The sequence below is a fragment of the Paramacrobiotus metropolitanus genome, unplaced genomic scaffold, assembly GCF_019649055.1.
Source record: "Paramacrobiotus metropolitanus isolate TYO unplaced genomic scaffold, Prichtersi_v1.0 Parri_scaffold0000102, whole genome shotgun sequence".
In the NCBI taxonomy this organism is placed as follows: Eukaryota; Metazoa; Tardigrada; class Eutardigrada; order Parachela; family Macrobiotidae; genus Paramacrobiotus; species Paramacrobiotus metropolitanus.
The window spans coordinates 20,938-37,612 of NW_026570322.1; the positions used below are offsets into that span (position 1 = coordinate 20,938).

At 44.4% G+C, this 16,675-nt stretch overlaps 3 protein-coding genes and 1 long non-coding RNA gene across 5 annotated transcripts; all 4 read right to left on the reverse strand.

Moving 5' to 3' along the window:
* Window positions 1–266: 266 nt before the first annotated feature.
* On the reverse strand, window positions 267–2,253 carry LOC129597299 (uncharacterized). Its single transcript, XR_008691550.1, has 4 exons — window positions 2,098–2,253; window positions 2,009–2,038; window positions 1,768–1,902; window positions 267–498 (listed from the first exon to the last, which is right to left on the reverse strand). It is a non-coding gene; the product is annotated as an uncharacterized LOC129597299 (long non-coding RNA).
* A 201-nt stretch (window positions 2,254–2,454) lies between these two features.
* Window positions 2,455–3,921, reverse strand: LOC129597256 (uncharacterized). The gene is made up of 2 exons (XM_055494737.1): window positions 3,402–3,921; window positions 2,455–3,149 (listed from the first exon to the last, which is right to left on the reverse strand). Exons 1-2 carry the CDS (start codon window positions 3,763–3,765, stop codon window positions 2,866–2,868), a joined length of 648 nt encoding a protein of 215 aa, XP_055350712.1. The 5' UTR covers window positions 3,766–3,921; the 3' UTR covers window positions 2,455–2,865.
* Window positions 3,922–7,359: 3,438 nt separating this feature from the next.
* On the reverse strand, window positions 7,360–8,979 carry LOC129597249 (uncharacterized). The gene is made up of 3 exons (XM_055494729.1): window positions 8,738–8,979; window positions 8,019–8,642; window positions 7,360–7,956 (listed from the first exon to the last, which is right to left on the reverse strand). Exons 2-3 carry the CDS (start codon window positions 8,637–8,639, stop codon window positions 7,531–7,533), a joined length of 1,047 nt encoding a protein of 348 aa, XP_055350704.1. The 5' UTR covers window positions 8,640–8,642; window positions 8,738–8,979; the 3' UTR covers window positions 7,360–7,530.
* A 5,223-nt stretch (window positions 8,980–14,202) lies between these two features.
* On the reverse strand, window positions 14,203–16,572 carry LOC129597261 (uncharacterized). 2 transcript variants are annotated; one of them, XM_055494742.1, is made up of 3 exons: window positions 16,000–16,572; window positions 14,853–15,932; window positions 14,203–14,782 (listed from the first exon to the last, which is right to left on the reverse strand). In XM_055494742.1, the coding sequence occupies exons 2-3, from the start codon at window positions 15,542–15,544 to the stop codon at window positions 14,263–14,265; spliced, it is 1,212 nt and encodes a 403-aa protein (XP_055350717.1). In that variant the 5' UTR covers window positions 15,545–15,932; window positions 16,000–16,572; the 3' UTR covers window positions 14,203–14,262. The 2 variants fall into 2 exon arrangements, with proteins under 2 accessions (XP_055350717.1, XP_055350718.1); XM_055494743.1 differs by having other exon boundaries at window positions 14,203–15,932.
* Window positions 16,573–16,675: the final 103 nt, after the last annotated feature.

Below are 16,675 nucleotides of genomic sequence, written 5' to 3' on the forward strand. Positions count from 1 at the left end.
GAAAATGTTTTGTTTAATTAAAAGTTACCGGCAGTAACCTTTAAGTTCTGACAGTAACAGTAATTTTTCTTTTGTCTTTTATCTACCGTAAACCAAACGAAATTCGATTGGTGGCTATGGCTGTGAGCAAAAAGGACATCTTTTCATCATTCTGCTGCATTTGCATGATGCGCTTGGGCGGCATGTGAACATGGCAGTGATAAAAGTACTGTACGTACATACTAAATATGGTGCAGCGGTCACGCCGTTATTACCACTGCATCAAAAGCGTTGCCGGCATCGATCTCGGGTCAGCAGGCACTGGCTACAGCCATTCCCGTGCAGTACAGCCAGCATACACTTGCCATTATCGATCCATTCCTCGCCTCTTACGTTAGAGTAGGTGCTATATTGACCCACAGTCCATACAGGCCTAAGCTGGCCGGAGCAGCCAACATGCTCATGCTGCTCAGACAGCCATTACAATGCTGTGGCGGCGCTCGATCCATTTGCCCAAATCTAGAACAACTGTGCGGTAAACTTCTGCAGTAATTAAATCACTTGTGCAACGCTAAGCGTGGAAGCGGTCCTTCCTGACCTAACCCAATCTCTATAGTCCCTACATCCCACTGCAACATTCCATCTCATTGTTGGACTCTGTGACCTTTGAGAGAAACCCGCAGCAGGCTCTCGTGGAGTACGGACAAAACGATTAAAGCTAGAAGCTAGAAGTCGTTGAACGTTGAGGTAAGAGGGCCGGAGAGTGAGCCCGCGAAGGCATGGTTCTGTGCAGGCCCGTCTTTAACTACGTATAAAGGGGCCGCAACAACAGACGTTCCGCGCGCAAAAAAAGGTAAGCGGTATTCCAGCTCCAATTTTTTTTAATTCTGTAAGAATTTTAAGACCTTTTCCCGGGGAAGAGGGTGCCAGCTTAAAGACTACGGCTGAAGACGATGCTCTTGGTTTTGCTTCACGTACACAGGAGCGTCTCATTAACTAGCTTCCTAATCACCCGGTATACCCTCGTTTTCCCCTCCCCGCAGAATAACTATGACAGCGCCGATCATCTGATTTGTGGTATCTTGACTCACAAGAAGGTATTTAAGCAATATAACGATGGAACTTATTTAGCGCTTGACAGAACCTTCCAGCTGCGCAGGCAGGGACAAGATAAAAGGCCACCACTGCAGCTACGATAAGGGTTACTAGAATCGGGAAAACACCGGAACACAGACTCTTCTAATTTTACCAGCCGTTTAGATTATTGCTGGGTTTGCAGTCTGCCACATCTAGCGCGCCGCATCCGGTTACGGGAAATATCCTCCTGCGTATGACGTTTGAACCTTGCAAGCGCTATCTAACATTGCAAGTGCTGGAAGCGCGCAAACTCAAAGCCGGTTACTGCGATCCCTACTGCAAGGTTCAAGTGGTCCCTGGACAAGCGTACGTAGCCTTAAAGTCTTCAACCAAAATTATGCTTCTTCAGTGTCATTACTCAAACGGACATCTTTGCGTGCACTATAGGGAATTCCCGTACCACACGCGCTATATCAAGCACACTCTGAGTCCTGAATGGAAGGAAACCTTCACATCTGGAGCCATTGAGCCCGCTGAGATTCACGAGAAGAAAGTCGTTATGTCCGTGTGGGACAAGAATCGGCTGCTGGCAGACACTTTCCTCGGCGAAGTCATCGCGGATCTCACAGGTATACGAAGCTTTTACTCCAAGCGGCAAATAAAGCAGGTATTACTGAATTTGCTTTTTATGTGTTATAAGATCCAACCCACCTGGATGGCGTACGGCGCTGGTATCATCTGGAATAGCGGTGTGCCATGGAGACCGATGAAATGTAGTATTCGTCACATTGCCACACCGGTGCTGTCTAGGAGCTGTTGCGTGTTGGTAATTAGTTAGTTGTTACGCTGGAATGTGAGGAAAGTCTTGTACAATACTGCAGTATATCGCTATTCTACATTGTAGGTGTTACGAGCGTCTGCGCATTTATTTTGAATATTTGCAGCTACTTACATGTTTGAACCTTTGTATATTTTGGTTTCCCTAAAAAATATTTTACATTGTGAAGGGATTTGGAATGTGCGGAGTTTGTGCATTCGTACCTGAAGTCTGAAGATGATAATTTCCCAGATTCACGCAAGCACATTAGACATCGAATCTCGCGCGAATGTATGTAATTTAGCCGTATTTAACAGTGCTTGGACAAGAGGTTTTTTGAAACCCTGCGTGTTGGCAGGCTGAACTTTATGCTTCATCCAGTCTCGCTTCCATTTTTCCCTTCCGGCGGCCGCAATACAGATTTCAGCCTTTTTGCTGTTACTGGGGCAGTAATCGGTCGAATAGGCTTTTTTTAACAAGAAAGACATACAGCCAAATTAGATGGCAAATTACCTTTATCTGTAGAAGTTCACGATGAGTGGTTGAACTTAACTGTTTAACATACAAACAGCACTCGTAAGCCAAGGCTGCAAAAAGTAGCGGCAGCATTCTACTTTTTTTGTTTGAAATGTCATAATGTGTTAATTTCATGACCAAAAAAATTAGCAGTTTTAAATAGAAATAAGTAAATAAGTCACGAAAAAGGATTAGTAGTCGTTTGCGAAGTTGCTTATTAAAACGGGAATACATAACTAACGGCTTATTAACATTTAACACCATCGGAAGCATCGAAAATACACAGTTGCTTTACTTCTCTTCACAACGCTCGTAACCCAATTCCGCAACCTTTACCACAGCCGCTTTTTTCTTTTTTGTTGTTGTCGTTTTAGGAGATTGAGGAATATACTCTTCCAAGCGATCGAAGTGGAATATATTTATGGAGAGCTCGCGGAGTTGGTACACCAGTGTCGCTGTCGTCGTAATAAGCATCTTCACCGCTGTCTTGGCAGCGCGATGGGGTATATCCCAACATCCTTTGGAATCACATCCGCGTACTCAGTACAATTTTCCGGTGGTAAAAGGCGGTAACTGGACGAATGCAGACCGACTTTGTTGCGGCAGCCTTTTGTTTTGATTGAAGATTTCCTTCCCCTGCAAGCTTGGTACATCTTCGTGACTCTTGCGTGAAATTGTTTATGAAAGTAGAATTTGCCATACTGCCATGGCAAAGCAATTTCATAAACGATGTCGTTTACAGCGGCAACTTTCGCAATATCTACAACATCGCGAAACTGGTGTGACAATACGTCACTACGTACTGATTTTATAATCACGAATTGGAAAATATCACCGCTGGTAAAACGAATACTAAATATCGCCACTATGTTGATTTAATGCCTTGCTGACCACGATACTACCCTTGTATTTATTTAAAGCACCTACGAGTGCTTGCACAACACACAACCTCACCTGCGAAACCGTAACCAAAATTTGCAGCAGTTTCAATTTACCCGTCAATTATCCATACCTCTCGTATTAGCCGCATCTGGCATTCCTTTCTCCCAAAGATTTTTTAGCTTCGCAGGCCGTGCCGGCCGCGAAGGATAAATCGTGCACAAAGATGCGCCCTCGTCCCCATTATCGTTCGCATTAGCCGCAAATTTCGTCGATGTTAAGCTGAGAGTGCTCCCATTGTAGCGATAGAACCAGGGGTATGTTTGGTAGCAGTGTACCGTAAGATGCAGGTTAAGGTCGCGGACGTCGTCAGCTGCATCCTCCGCGAGTTCTCGCAGGCGTTCCGGTAGTGTCCAGCGCTGGCGCTTGTTCAGGCTATATTCCGGGGCGCAGCCGGGAACGATATCCATGCCGTCATCCAGGAGGTTGCGTCGCATTACCGCATCATTGTAGAGGAAAGCGTCGGCTAGCTCTGCGGCGCGATGCCATGACTGTGGCAACGGCCAGGTCAAACTATTCAGGGCGTCGGGTGGACCGAAGCCCTTGCGAATAACACCTTCTGTATGAGGCGAAGAGGTACAGCAGGGATAGCGTTTAGATCGGCGAATTTTACCTTCTCGTCATGAGGCGAAGTCACGGATACTTGATTTCAGCCGCAGTCTAAACCGGATGCAGCGTTTGAGCACTGATAACGGTACATAGGCCGTGAATTTATCGCCGTAGTAAGCCATTACAATGATACAGCATGCACTCACTGACTACGGTATTCCGTTCATGATCCGTTAACTGCAGCAGGGACTAGTAAGCTTGCCTCGTACCATAATCACTGTATTATTCAGTCTCCGTTAACTGCCGCACTAGTAGCGCTTACGATACTTAAAAGTTACCACAAAAATCAAAGAAATACTGTCGTAAATATAAATGCAGTGTAGAAACAACTTAAGTGCTGACCTTTACCGAATAAAAGTTTGCATTACAACGTGGCTACAAAACAGTGCAGATACTGAGATGTAAAATACTGCACGTGTTTATCAATAAATCGACACAGCACGATAATAGCAGTTGAACCAATAAATACTATAGGGCGCAGTACATGCTTGCCGGATACTGTACGCTTTGAGGTCACGGCCTTAACATCAGGAACAATAACTGAAGTCATCAAGATTTTTGCTTATTTGTTCAGGCTGGAATTATGATCTCATGCTATGCCCATGCAGATTGCAGACTAGTACCAACCTTGTTGACTCATATTATCTGCTGCTCTCCTTATCGTCCCAGTACGGTAAATATCTAACAGAGGTAGGCGCACCTCGTGGTACGGTACCGGAAGCGTTTACAAGGTGGATTGAAAACAGATGCAACTGCAATCAATAGACCTACAGATAACCAGTGACTGTACAATCGGTTGTACCAAATATTTTATCCGACTAAGGATCGTCATAAATTAATGAAACTTGATTTTACTACAGTAGTTTTATATCCAACGACGTTACGCGGATTAATGCATCAACCGATTAATGGTTAACGATTTACCAAAATATCCCAACTGGAAACAAAAAAGTTTTGCTTATAAACTTCTCCAGTACATCAAAAACGGGCGAAAACAGATTGTCTGATTCTTAGCAATGTACAGTGTGCAATTTACGAAAAGACTTACGCTTTAATCCCAATAGTACGTTTAAATCGCAACAGAAACTGCGATTAAAGCGTAAGTCTTTTCATAAACGTTCGGCTTGCTTTGCTACAACTACTGTATACCTCGAAGCTAAGAATCAGCTAAACGAGCAGCGAACAAAACTGTTCACATAACCAGAATTAACAAACTTGGCTACATACTCGTATTTATGCAGTTTCAACACATTTTATCTTTGACAAGTACGACAAAAGATGAGCCGGTTGGTTTCTTGGCAGATATACGTCAATTAAGTACCTAACCGATTACTTAACCGATTAATTACGTATTACTCCTTCGGTCGTGAAATATCATTTTTATTTATTACAAACCTTGTGCACACTGAAACGTAAAAGAAAACGAGAAAAGGGATGTGCACAAAATTCTTTCATTCATACTTTGTACAGGCAGATGCCCTTTTCACTTAAAACCGAGTATCCAATCGCTAGAACAATTGAATAAAACAACTCTTCCACTCTTTTGAACAACCAACAGTTTCCCGAACAGAGAATTCCCAGTTCCCATTTCCGCGCTAAATTTCAGCAATTTTACAGTACGCTGCCACAAATATTCGGTAGCGCGCGCCTCCCCTGTCTGATCTTTTATGGGACAACCAACTTACTTATCCGGAAGTTATTCGAAATACTTATAAAAATCATTATCTACTTAAGATTGCGAATGGGTAGTGCACTTACAGATTACTGTGGCCGGCTTCGCGAGATAAACTGGGACGGTGTTGAATTGCGTCGCATTAAAACCTCTTTGTGTGTTGCATATAAACTCGTATTCGGCATGATACCTTTCGGTAACAACTTTTTCATTAGTTATGAGTCAGTTACTGCCGCTATCACTGTTGCAGGCAACACTCGGAATGCGGATCGAATGTCGCGCCACCCATTCCCGATTCAAGCCGCCAGGACCAGTTTTTGTGGAGCGGAAGTGCCAGTCAGCGAAGACTCCTTCGCATGGAGGATCGCTAAAATCTGGAACGACCTGGATTTGGATCTATCGTCGTATCGCTCACTGCAAACGTTCCAAACAGCACTGGAAGACGTCTCATGGAAGGAGATCGCATCTGCTAAAGACCACCTGCCATCGAATAACCTTGACCTTTGATAAAATCGATGAACTGTTTCATTTCTTTCTTTTAAGAGTTTTAAATTATTGTTTTTCTTATTTTATTATGTTGACCTGTCTATAGATCTCGATAAGGAGTGATTCCTTGTATCTGTAGACATTAAGCAATTAAAACCTAAAACCTAAACCTAACCTAAAAAATGATTATCCGAAACACTCCCCTTAAACCGAACTTCTGTTAAGGATACGCAGACTCAAAGGTCAACAGTCATCATGCAGCCAACGTTCGCATTGAAGTACGTTCTTAACGTTTTAAGTATGGCGTTCCGTTGAGTTGGGCTTTTACTAAAGAGCATGGGATCAAGTCAAATACTTAGGTCTTATCCCGAGTTCGAAGCGAATCTCGCTATGGTACGGTTGATCAACCGCAAGAAGTGGCTGTAGGCAGTGGCCACGCCTACAGATACGATACGCGAAGCCACCTCGCGAGATGGAGTTGCTGTATCGCAACAACATGATTCGCTTCAAATTCGGGACGAGAACTTGGTTCCGTTTCCTACATTACATCACCAACGCTCAAAGTCGGAAAGCTTTTCTCGGACGTCCGAGCCCGTATTTGCGTTTCCACAGCCTTCATCCAAACCAACTAACCAAATGCAGGTGCCACCATTTGAGAGAAACGGAAATGTGTGAATAAAAAAAGCCTCGTCACTGCTATGGTATGTTTTCAACACTGAAATGGAATAATTTTCATCTGGCGCCTTCTGTTACGCCAGTTTAACGCAATCCAAGGGTTTTGGTTGATTATTGCAGTAATCACTATGACACACTCCGCTGTACCCTGGCACGGCATATAGTATTCCCTTTGTTCAGTACTTTACCTACAAAACTTGGTTAAATACAGTACTGCCCAGATCATATTGTAGCGATAGAAATCGAGAATGTACCGTCAGACGCCAGTAGGGATGTCCACTGTCTTTCGCAGCTTTTTATTGGTTGCACTAATGCAGATCAGAATTTTTTTGCTCTGCATTTTTCGACCGCATCCCACGGTCAGGATGACCGTGAATTTAGTCCTGCTGCAGCCTGCTCAGGGATCTTGCCCCTGTTATCTTGCTACGCGCCTTCCGTGCTGCTTATACGCATCTTGCTCTTCAATTATTTTTTCACTAACAGACAGATCGTGGCCACGTGGATTGACCAACCACTAGAACAGTAGACAAACCGGTTTCTGTTTATGATAGGTATTGTATAGTCATATCTATCTACAGTGTCTGCAGGGGAAGCTTCACGGGAGCTTTACGTACTAAGTACTCTAGTACTTGCATCATAATCTGTCAGCAGCTCAAACAACACAATATAAGCGATCCATTATATCTAACATAAATTAAGCCGGCGAAAATCCGCCAGCGTATTTTATAAATCGTATATTATGGATTTATTAAAATAAAAACTAATGATGACAATTGGCATATACGCTGGGCAACAAGGGGTTCTCCAGCGTAAACTCCTTCACTGCATCCCTGGTGCCGGCATTCCATGTTAATCCGCAGGTGGCCTTAACAGTCAGTGACCAGGGTTGCCCACCGAACGGATTACGATAGCTTGTAGCCCATTCGTTGCGCTTTGCGAACCAATTGGCCAAATCCTTCATGGCACAGCATGCACAGTCTGCTTTGTCCGGACACACGGGATTGTGACCAATATCAAAGATCACATCACCATACTGCCGGACATCAAAGGTGTCGACGACTTCTTTAGGAACGGATGACAAGCGGCTGTGGTTCAAAGCTAGTGTTGTGATATTAATAGAAAACAACGGCCCGCTGCGTCGCAAAGTCTGCAAGGGTGGATTCTGCGCGTCAACTCCCAGTAATCTCTGTAAAAACCAAAGGCCCTGCAGTAATAATTTTATTTCAATAAAGTAACTCTAATGCCTACCAATTTTGCGGCTACCGGTTCCAGAACACTCCAGTCCAACGTTTGTAAAGCATTCCCGCCCATTCTGAGCTGAACGAGTTCCACAAGCGGTTCAAAAGCTTCAAGTTCAATGGTACTGATATCATTGTTGCGAATGTCTAGTCTCCCAAGGCGGGTGAAACGCCGGAGGAAATGCCGGTCCAGCGTGCCGATTTTGGAATAGTGCACATTCAGGGTTAGGAGACTGGGGACTTCTGCCAACAGGACGTCAATAGGCGCGCGGCCACCTCCTTCCGCCTGGAAGCCAATCAGCGTCAAGTCCCACAACCAGTAGCGGTGTGAAAGGGCTGTAGCACCTGGACCAATGGTGTTGCAGTAGGTGCGGTTGACACTGGTGGGGCAGTCGAGGATGAGCGTATTGACGTCGTTATAAATTCGGCTACTCGTAGTGTTAAAGTACAAAGTTTCCGTGCGGAAATTCCCGGGGATATGCAAGTCGGCATGGCTGCACGTCAGTTCATAAGGGTCGGAATAGTGGCAGAGAGGATGCGGGAAAAATGGTGTCGTGTCGGGATCGCCGGGTCGCGTACGCCATCCGTTTGTCGACTTTATCAGAAGGATTGCTAGCAGTAGTTGCAGCATTCCCTACGATGACAGGTACATTACATACAATCACCAAACTGCAGCCAGTACAAACATACAGGCTCAAGGCAACATTACACTTCCGTATGTATCAGTACCTGGGATTCAGCGCTCCACTAGCGGTTTATTTGTCTAAATGCAGAACACTACCATAAATGCCGCAGCACAGGTTAAACGTGGGAAGTGGTAAAGCCACGAGTTAGCGGTTAGGAGCTCCAATACAACGCTTGTTCTGTGCTTTCCGTAACACAACGCTCCTAAATACTCGGTTTCCAAAGTCGACCATCCAGGCACGCACGGCTGCCGGCTCACAAACGGTAACTTGCCCGCGACTACTTAAAGAAGTTTTCTCTCTAATGTGCTCCTTGCTCAGTATTATCTGAGTACGCATCTGTGACTGATTACAATCGTTTTTACGGAGCACATATTTCGAAATTTCACTGGCTGGCTTATCCAGATTTCAGATCTATATGGCCACGAATGGGATACACCAGAGCCGGTAAACCAGAAAAGACTGACCCAAACCAATATTATATTCTGAAAGCCCGTAGTCGAAAACCCGGCCAGATAGTATTCATTTCTTTCTGAACCTCTCCCGCTTCGAACGCCAAAGCGGAAGAGTTGACTACCTTCACCCAATGCAACGAAATTATTATAATAATAATTATCATCGTGGTATTTTTAGCCACGCAATGTTGCCACGTAAACCAACTAAATTATAGTCAAAAAATGAAAGTCCGCTCTACTGATTAAATTATCAAATGAATTTAATTAGCAGACCATTATTACGGCAAGAACAACTACGTATGTAACGTTGTCATCAAGTACGATTTATGCACTAGTGCCGGCCGAGCAGCTATCGCTACGCTGTCACTAGTCACGACCATGATTGTCTGTTCAATCAGGGATCGAACTACCGCCACTGTTCGGTGCACACACCCGTTAGTTCAGCGGGTGACCGAAATACCACTATAGTGTAGTTGACACAGCCCGCTAGGCCAGTAAGTGACCAAACTACCACAATAGTTCGGTAGGTGTGCGGGTGGCCGAGCGGTGACTACTGTCCCGTGCAAAGAACTCGTTAGGCGAGCGATTAACTGAGCTGTCACTATTGTCAAGTGCACAGAGCGCGTTAGAAAACCGGTGACCGAGCCACCACTACTGTCCGGTGCAAAGAGATCGCTAGGTGAACGGGTGACCGAGCGGTCACTACTGTCCAGTGTGCAAAGCCCGTTAGGGAACGAGTAAACGAGCTGTCACTACTGTCCGGTGCAAAGGGCGGTTAACAAGGCCCGGTTAACACCGAACCGCGGTTAACAAGACTTTGGTGAACGAGCGACCGAACTGACCCTCTAGGTTAGGGAGTAACCGAATTGTCTTAACCCTCCAGTAACAAGACTAGGTCAGCGAGTGACTGAACTACTGTATGTCCAGTGCAAACGTTCTGGGAGTTAGTAGATTAGTACGTGGAAGACAGGGGTAGGTTCGTTTCGCGGATTCAAAATAAATTATTCGTAGATCCAAAAACCAGAATTAATGTCTTCCAGTACTCAGAAACAATAAACCGAATTTTCTACCAAATCTGCCTTTTTATGCTGTTTGGCGACATAAGATATTAACAATAAACCCATGAAATTATTGGAATAGACCGGCCGTGGACCACAAGAAACGCAGAGGCAAAGCAGAAGCTGTTTTTTTAAGCTACCGGTACTGTCCATAGCACAGAACCCGTCAACTGAACGAATGACCGAGCTGACACTACCGTCCAGTTCACAGAGCCCGTTAGGCCTACGAATGACCGAGCTACCGGTACTCTCCCGTGCACAGAGCCCGTAAGGTCAACTATGCCGTTAGGTACTATCCAATGCACAGTGCCGGTTAGGTGAGCGGGTGACCGAGCTACCTCTACTGTCCAGTGCACAGAACCCGTTAGGTCAACGAGTGACCGAGCTACCGGTACTGTCCAGTGCAAAGAACCCGTTATTTGAGCGGGCGACCGATCTACCGCTACTATCCAGTGCACAAAGCCCGTTAGGTGAGCCGGGTGACCGCGCTACCACTACTGTCGAATGGCCGGGCTACCACTACTATCCAGTGCACAGAGCCCGTTAGGTGAGCCGGGGGACCGCGCTACCACTACTGTCCAGTTCACAGAGCCCGTTAGGTGAGCGGGTGACCGAGCTACCACTGTCGAGTTCAAAGAACCCGCTAGCTGAACGAGTAACCGAGCTACCACTAATGTCCAGTTCACAGATCCTGTTAGATAAGCAAGGTATCACTATTCACTATTGACCGGACATATATTAGCGGGCACAAACCATTCGCCAGTGACAAAAGCCGGCGAAGTGACCGAGTTACCGAACTAGTGATAGTGTCCAGTGCACTTGCACTATTTCAGATTTAGTACCCTATAGACAGTGAGATTTCGGATTTCTTTTCGGGTAGAGGATATAACAAAAATAATCTGTGCAGCCACAGGGAACGCTTTCGACCTTAAGAGAATCATGGAGTTATTTTTATATAAAATCCGTGCTTTTGCCTTATTGTGATGTACCTATCGATCATTTTTCGACGAAATATAGATGTATACCAATAAGTATTCATTAAAATTAAATCATTAAATTAAATAAAGTGGCCGTGGTCCGTGGACCACAAGAAACGCGGAGGCGAAGCCGAGGCTGTTTCTTGTACATTTATATTTTCCAGAATGTACGGATTCTACACATCGACACCATATACTGTACAAGCCCGTCCACAAAATAACCGACCAATGTAAGCGGGGAAGTTCAAAGATGAAAACACGGACCGAGTCATTTAGCATACTACGGCACACTACACCATCGTGGTTACGTTAACGACGACCGAGATATCATAGGCAATTTGCATGGCCGTATGGGCAACGTGCATTCTTTGATTGCACTCACTCTTACCGTACTTGAGAAGGCTGAGATGCAGCCACTGCTCTACGCTAATTTTCTGCATTATTGTATGCATCTCATTATGCCGCCGCTTACACGGGTCGTTCGTTTTGTGGGCGGACTTGTACAAGTTGCTCGGAACCTTGAACTTCGATACGAAATATATTACTAGTACTCTTAGTATGGCTCCGATTCGGTTTCTATTTTCAAGTTCCGGTTTTGTGCCTTGTCATCTAGCTTATAGATGCATATAATGGTAGCACGACAGCTCTATGACCTTCATTTCGCTGACCGACAATTTGATGACCGACTTGTTGCTAACTATCACAACTTGCTGACCAACAAATCGCTGACCGACATTTCGCTTTTTTACAGACTGGCTGACCGACATCTTGCTGAAATTAATTTGCTGAACTACAGCTTACTTGTCGGTCAACGAAATACCTGTAATCGACAACTCGCTGACCGACAACTTGTAGAAGACGAAAACTTGCTGACCGACGATTTTCTGACCAGTTCAACACACATTAGGGATATTTACGCGAAAACTAGAATCTTCGTTTTATGTTTCATAAAAAGGAAGCAACACTAAGACAGCTATAACTAAAATAAAACTTTTTGCCATTTATTACGCCGTATTAAGTAGTTCACGAGTATGTTATTGTCTCAGTCAATATTAATTATTTATTATTAAACTGTTAAAAATGTTTTAATAATTACACCGGTTTCTTAGGTTTCTCAGGTTATTTAGGTTTCTCAGGATTCTTAGGTTTCTTAGGCTTCTTAGGCTTCTTAGGCTTCTTAGGTTTCTTAGGTTTCTTAGGTTTCTTAGGTTTCTTAGGTTTCTTAGGTTTCTTTGGTTTTCTTAGGTTTCTTAGGTTTCTTAGGTTTCTTAGGCTTCTTAGGTTTCTTAGGTATCATAGTTACCTTCTGTTCTATAGGTTTTTTATGAAATTCGCTCGGACGCGCTCGAGCAGAAAAAATGAGAAGTGTACGACTGGAATTGTCATAATATTATTGCTGCATAAGCCGGCAGCTGCTAATAGCAGGAGAAGTGTGTGGTATCCGATCATAATCGCTCAAATTGTTTTTACAAGGATTACTGTGGTCTGCGAGTTGTCGGGATTTCCATAAAACGTCGGTCAGTAAAATGTCGGTCAACAGTTTAGCAAGTAAGCAAGTTGTCGGATAAACATTCTGACAGTCAACAAAATGCCGTCAGCAAGTCGTCGGTATCAGCGAACTGTCGTTCAGCAAAATGTCGTTCAGCGATTTGTTGTTTCAGCAAACTGTCGAGTCAACATTTTGTCGATCAGCAAGTAGTCGTCAGCAAGTTGTCGGTCAGCAAGCTGACCGTCAGCGAGTTGTCGGTGTGCCGCATATAATACGTATTTTGCGGTTGTGCTTGTGCATTCAAAAAAATCAAACACTAATTTGCAGTTTTTTCGAGCGGTGGATGAGCGGAGCCTGCTTGAATCGCAAGAACAGAGAACCAGGGTACGAGGACATTTGGGTGCTGTGAACATACCCTGCTCGATTAGGCTGCGATGAACAGCTGGTTAGCCGTAGCTCGCAACGCTACTGATATCACAGTCTGAATGCAAACGGCTATAAATTTAGCCGGCTGTTCATCGCAGCCTAATCGTGCAGGGTCTCCGAAAATTTTTGTCATATTTATTTTTTATCTCATTCCAGGAAGATCTGTAATACCTATACTATCCGCTGCAACAATTAAAGATAGCGCACGGCAAGTTGTCATCAAAATTCTGAATCTTCAGAACGTTTATTTAATTTTTATTTAATCTCCGTTTAAATTCTGCGTCGTTTTAGCCATAAACTGTTCATATCTGAGCGTTTTTCGAGTAGGGACATTGATTTTGCCATCGCAAAAACAACAGTTTTTGGCTGTTGCTTTCACTTGTTACTGGCAACTTTTTTAATTCTCAACGAAAAAATTCATAAAAGTTGTAATTCGGATTCTTTTTTTGATCGAACAAGCTTCGCCTCTAACAAAGGGCACAGAGTAACTGAAGCTAACGTAACAGAAGTGGCTACGTTTGGTGCTTTACCGAGTCACACTGAAGCCTCGCGCGGAGCGCGAAGCTGAGGATGCTTTTTGTCCTAAAAATTATAGAAATTCTATAAAAATTAGTTGAAAATATTAATTTTATTTCGGATAATGCGGATTCATAATTACTTCCGAATCCAATCCATTCAGGCAAGCCTAAACTCCGAAGCCACTCCGATCCGAATTTTTTTAAAACAAATCCGTCCAATCCGCTCCGAAAATCGGAGTGGATTCGGAGCGGTTCGGATTTACCAGTCCGTTGCAGGGCTCTAATGTTCACAGCACCCAAATGTCCTCGTAGTGTTAGTAATTTCAATATTGCAATCGGCCTAGGTGGCGGTATCGCCGGTATATGTACAGCAAGTACGTAATGTAAATTCACTACTGCAGAAACACAGTTTGGTTATGTAAGCCTGTCTTCTGAGCTTTTTGGACTTTGGACAAAGAAATACAAATGTAGCTCAAGAGCGAACGAGACTCTTCTGTAATTCTTGACAGGTCACTGAGTGCTTCGCGAACAAACCTTCTGCCAGCCGTTTGTTGCTGGCTGCTTTACTCAATCTCACAATGTGTCCAGAATCCCACATAACAACAAAGCACCAAAGTATGCATGTCTCCAAGACATCGAACAACTGTGCTATAAATTCGGAGAAGTAACTAAAACAGCACAAGGCTCGGCAAATTTCTGATAAACTGGCTCACATGTACTATTATCAGCCCGGAAAGCGACCTTTTCCCATGAATTCCTTTCAGGATCATAGATATCCACGATTCGCGACACATATTTGTTTTTATCTGACCATCCGCCAATGATGTAAATGCGTTTGTTTATTACAAATGCGCAATGCTTCATCCGGGCTTTTGGCATGGAGCGTCTCTTCTCCCAAGTACGCGTTCGCATATTTAAGCGTACACACGAGTCCATCGCTCCGTGACCGAGGGTTTCGCCTCCCAAAACGTATACGCACTCGTCCAGTGCAACCGCCGCAAAGGACCACCTGGATTCGGGCCACACCGGGAACCTCTGCCACTCCTGGTTTACCGTGCTAAAGCTCTCAACGCATACCGAAAGCGGAATTCCCTGCTTGAGGAAAATGTTTATCCCGATGTAAATTATCCGGAGACCGGTTTGTACTCCACACACGACTTGCCCAATCCTGCAACAGCGAACATACACATTGCAATCAGAATCCAGCAGGGGACAAACTGAGAAACTGGTATACATACTCCTCCCATACTATCGCAGATGTCATGGGTAGCTTCGGTAACACGACCACTTTTCCATCTGTGACACTTAAAACTTTGAAGTCGTTGTCCATATTGTCGATGTAATACACTTTGTCCTGTATAGCCAATGCAGTATGCTCGCGAACTGATACACTGGGAAGCATAATGTAACGCCAAGTTTTTTCCACCACATTCCAGGTAATCGTTCGCCGATCCGCGCTTTTCTCCTTAGGGTCCCAAATTCTGCAAGCGATTCCATTGTTCGCTATAAGGAACTCGTTGGAAAATCGTTTGGTTTGAAGCTCTACAGGCACAGGAAAGTCCTCCACAGTATTATTGTAGGCATCCATCTGCTGAACAGACATTTTGGACGGTTTCCTTGTTGCCGCTTCGGTGTCGTAAAACAAAAAAACGTAATCTATGAGTTTTGGATCTTTCTCGACCAAACTTTGCACTTGTCGCAGTACTCCCTCTAGCTCCTGAGCGGTTGCCCTGTTCTCACTTTTTGCACACAAACAGCGGCGAATACATGCGGCCAAATCTGCCGGGAGTGCGTCGGGAATTACGGGAACGTAACCAGCGATCATCAGTGTAACGAACCCAGCGTTAGAGAGTTCACTTGTTTTCTCAAGCTTTCCTTCTGGACCCAACAGCACAAGTTCATCATTTGATCTTGTGACACAGTTTCCCATTTCTAGGACAATACATCCAACGCTCCACAAATCGGTTTTAGCCCCTGAGCTTCCTGTCCCGGTTTTTCATTGCGTAACGTGGCGAACCTCTGAAGCATTTCGGGCGACATATAACGGATCGTGCCACGAAGATGTGTAATATCGTTTGTACAGGTCATGTCTCGCTGCATTTCTACCAAATCATCCAAATCGCCAATTAGCAGTCTTTTTTGGCCGGAGTTAGTGCGCTTGATCAGCACATTGCCTGGTTTCAGGTCTCCGTGAATGATGTTATTCTGGTGAAGGAACTCCACTCCTTTAGTGATTTCGATGGCATACAGAATAGCTGTTTTCTGATCAAGCAGACTTTGACTTTGCCGTAACTGGTATAAAAGAGCTGCCAGATCACCTAAAAGAAGCGTAAAGCAGCGATGAGAATACGGCAGAAATTAGTCGTTTTTGTTAGTAATTTTTACCATCATGGTACTCCATCATTAGCTCGACCGTGACTCCTCCGACCGCTCTGATGATAGTCACTTTATGATAAGCAACCAAGTGCTCGTGCCTTAGATTCACTAACGATCTCAATCTATTCCGCGCTTGTGTGTAATTTTTGGGGTTTACCAGATTTTCCATTGTTGATTCCAAGTGCACTACCTTAACTGCCACTGAATCCTCCCCTGTGTAGTTTCCGCCATCTGTAACCGTTGCCTTGAATACGCTGCCGTAAGAACCTTTTCCAATGAAATCGTCATGGGTGCTATAACGATATGTACACGTGGTGCCAAATGTTTCGCATTTCGGTATCATAAGGAAACCTGCTTCCATTGCATGCAGTTAACAAGCGCGAAGAGACTTATTGTTAATCCAACCGGTTTAATATCATAAATGTCGTGCAGGAGTAAAAATGGAGTCTGTCCCTCAAGTATCTTCTGTAACTGCGCATTCCTCCAATTACTAACATAAAGATGAACAGTGATCAAAACGGTAACGCGGGGATTATAACTCTATCACAATAAAGTTTAACGCTGCGGCTCTAAAGATATCAAGGAAAATTGTGCTGTACGGTTCAGTGAACCATATAGCACAATTTTCGTTAATATCTCTCAAACATTCAGATTCATTACGTCTGGCTTTTGCTGAGAGATAAGA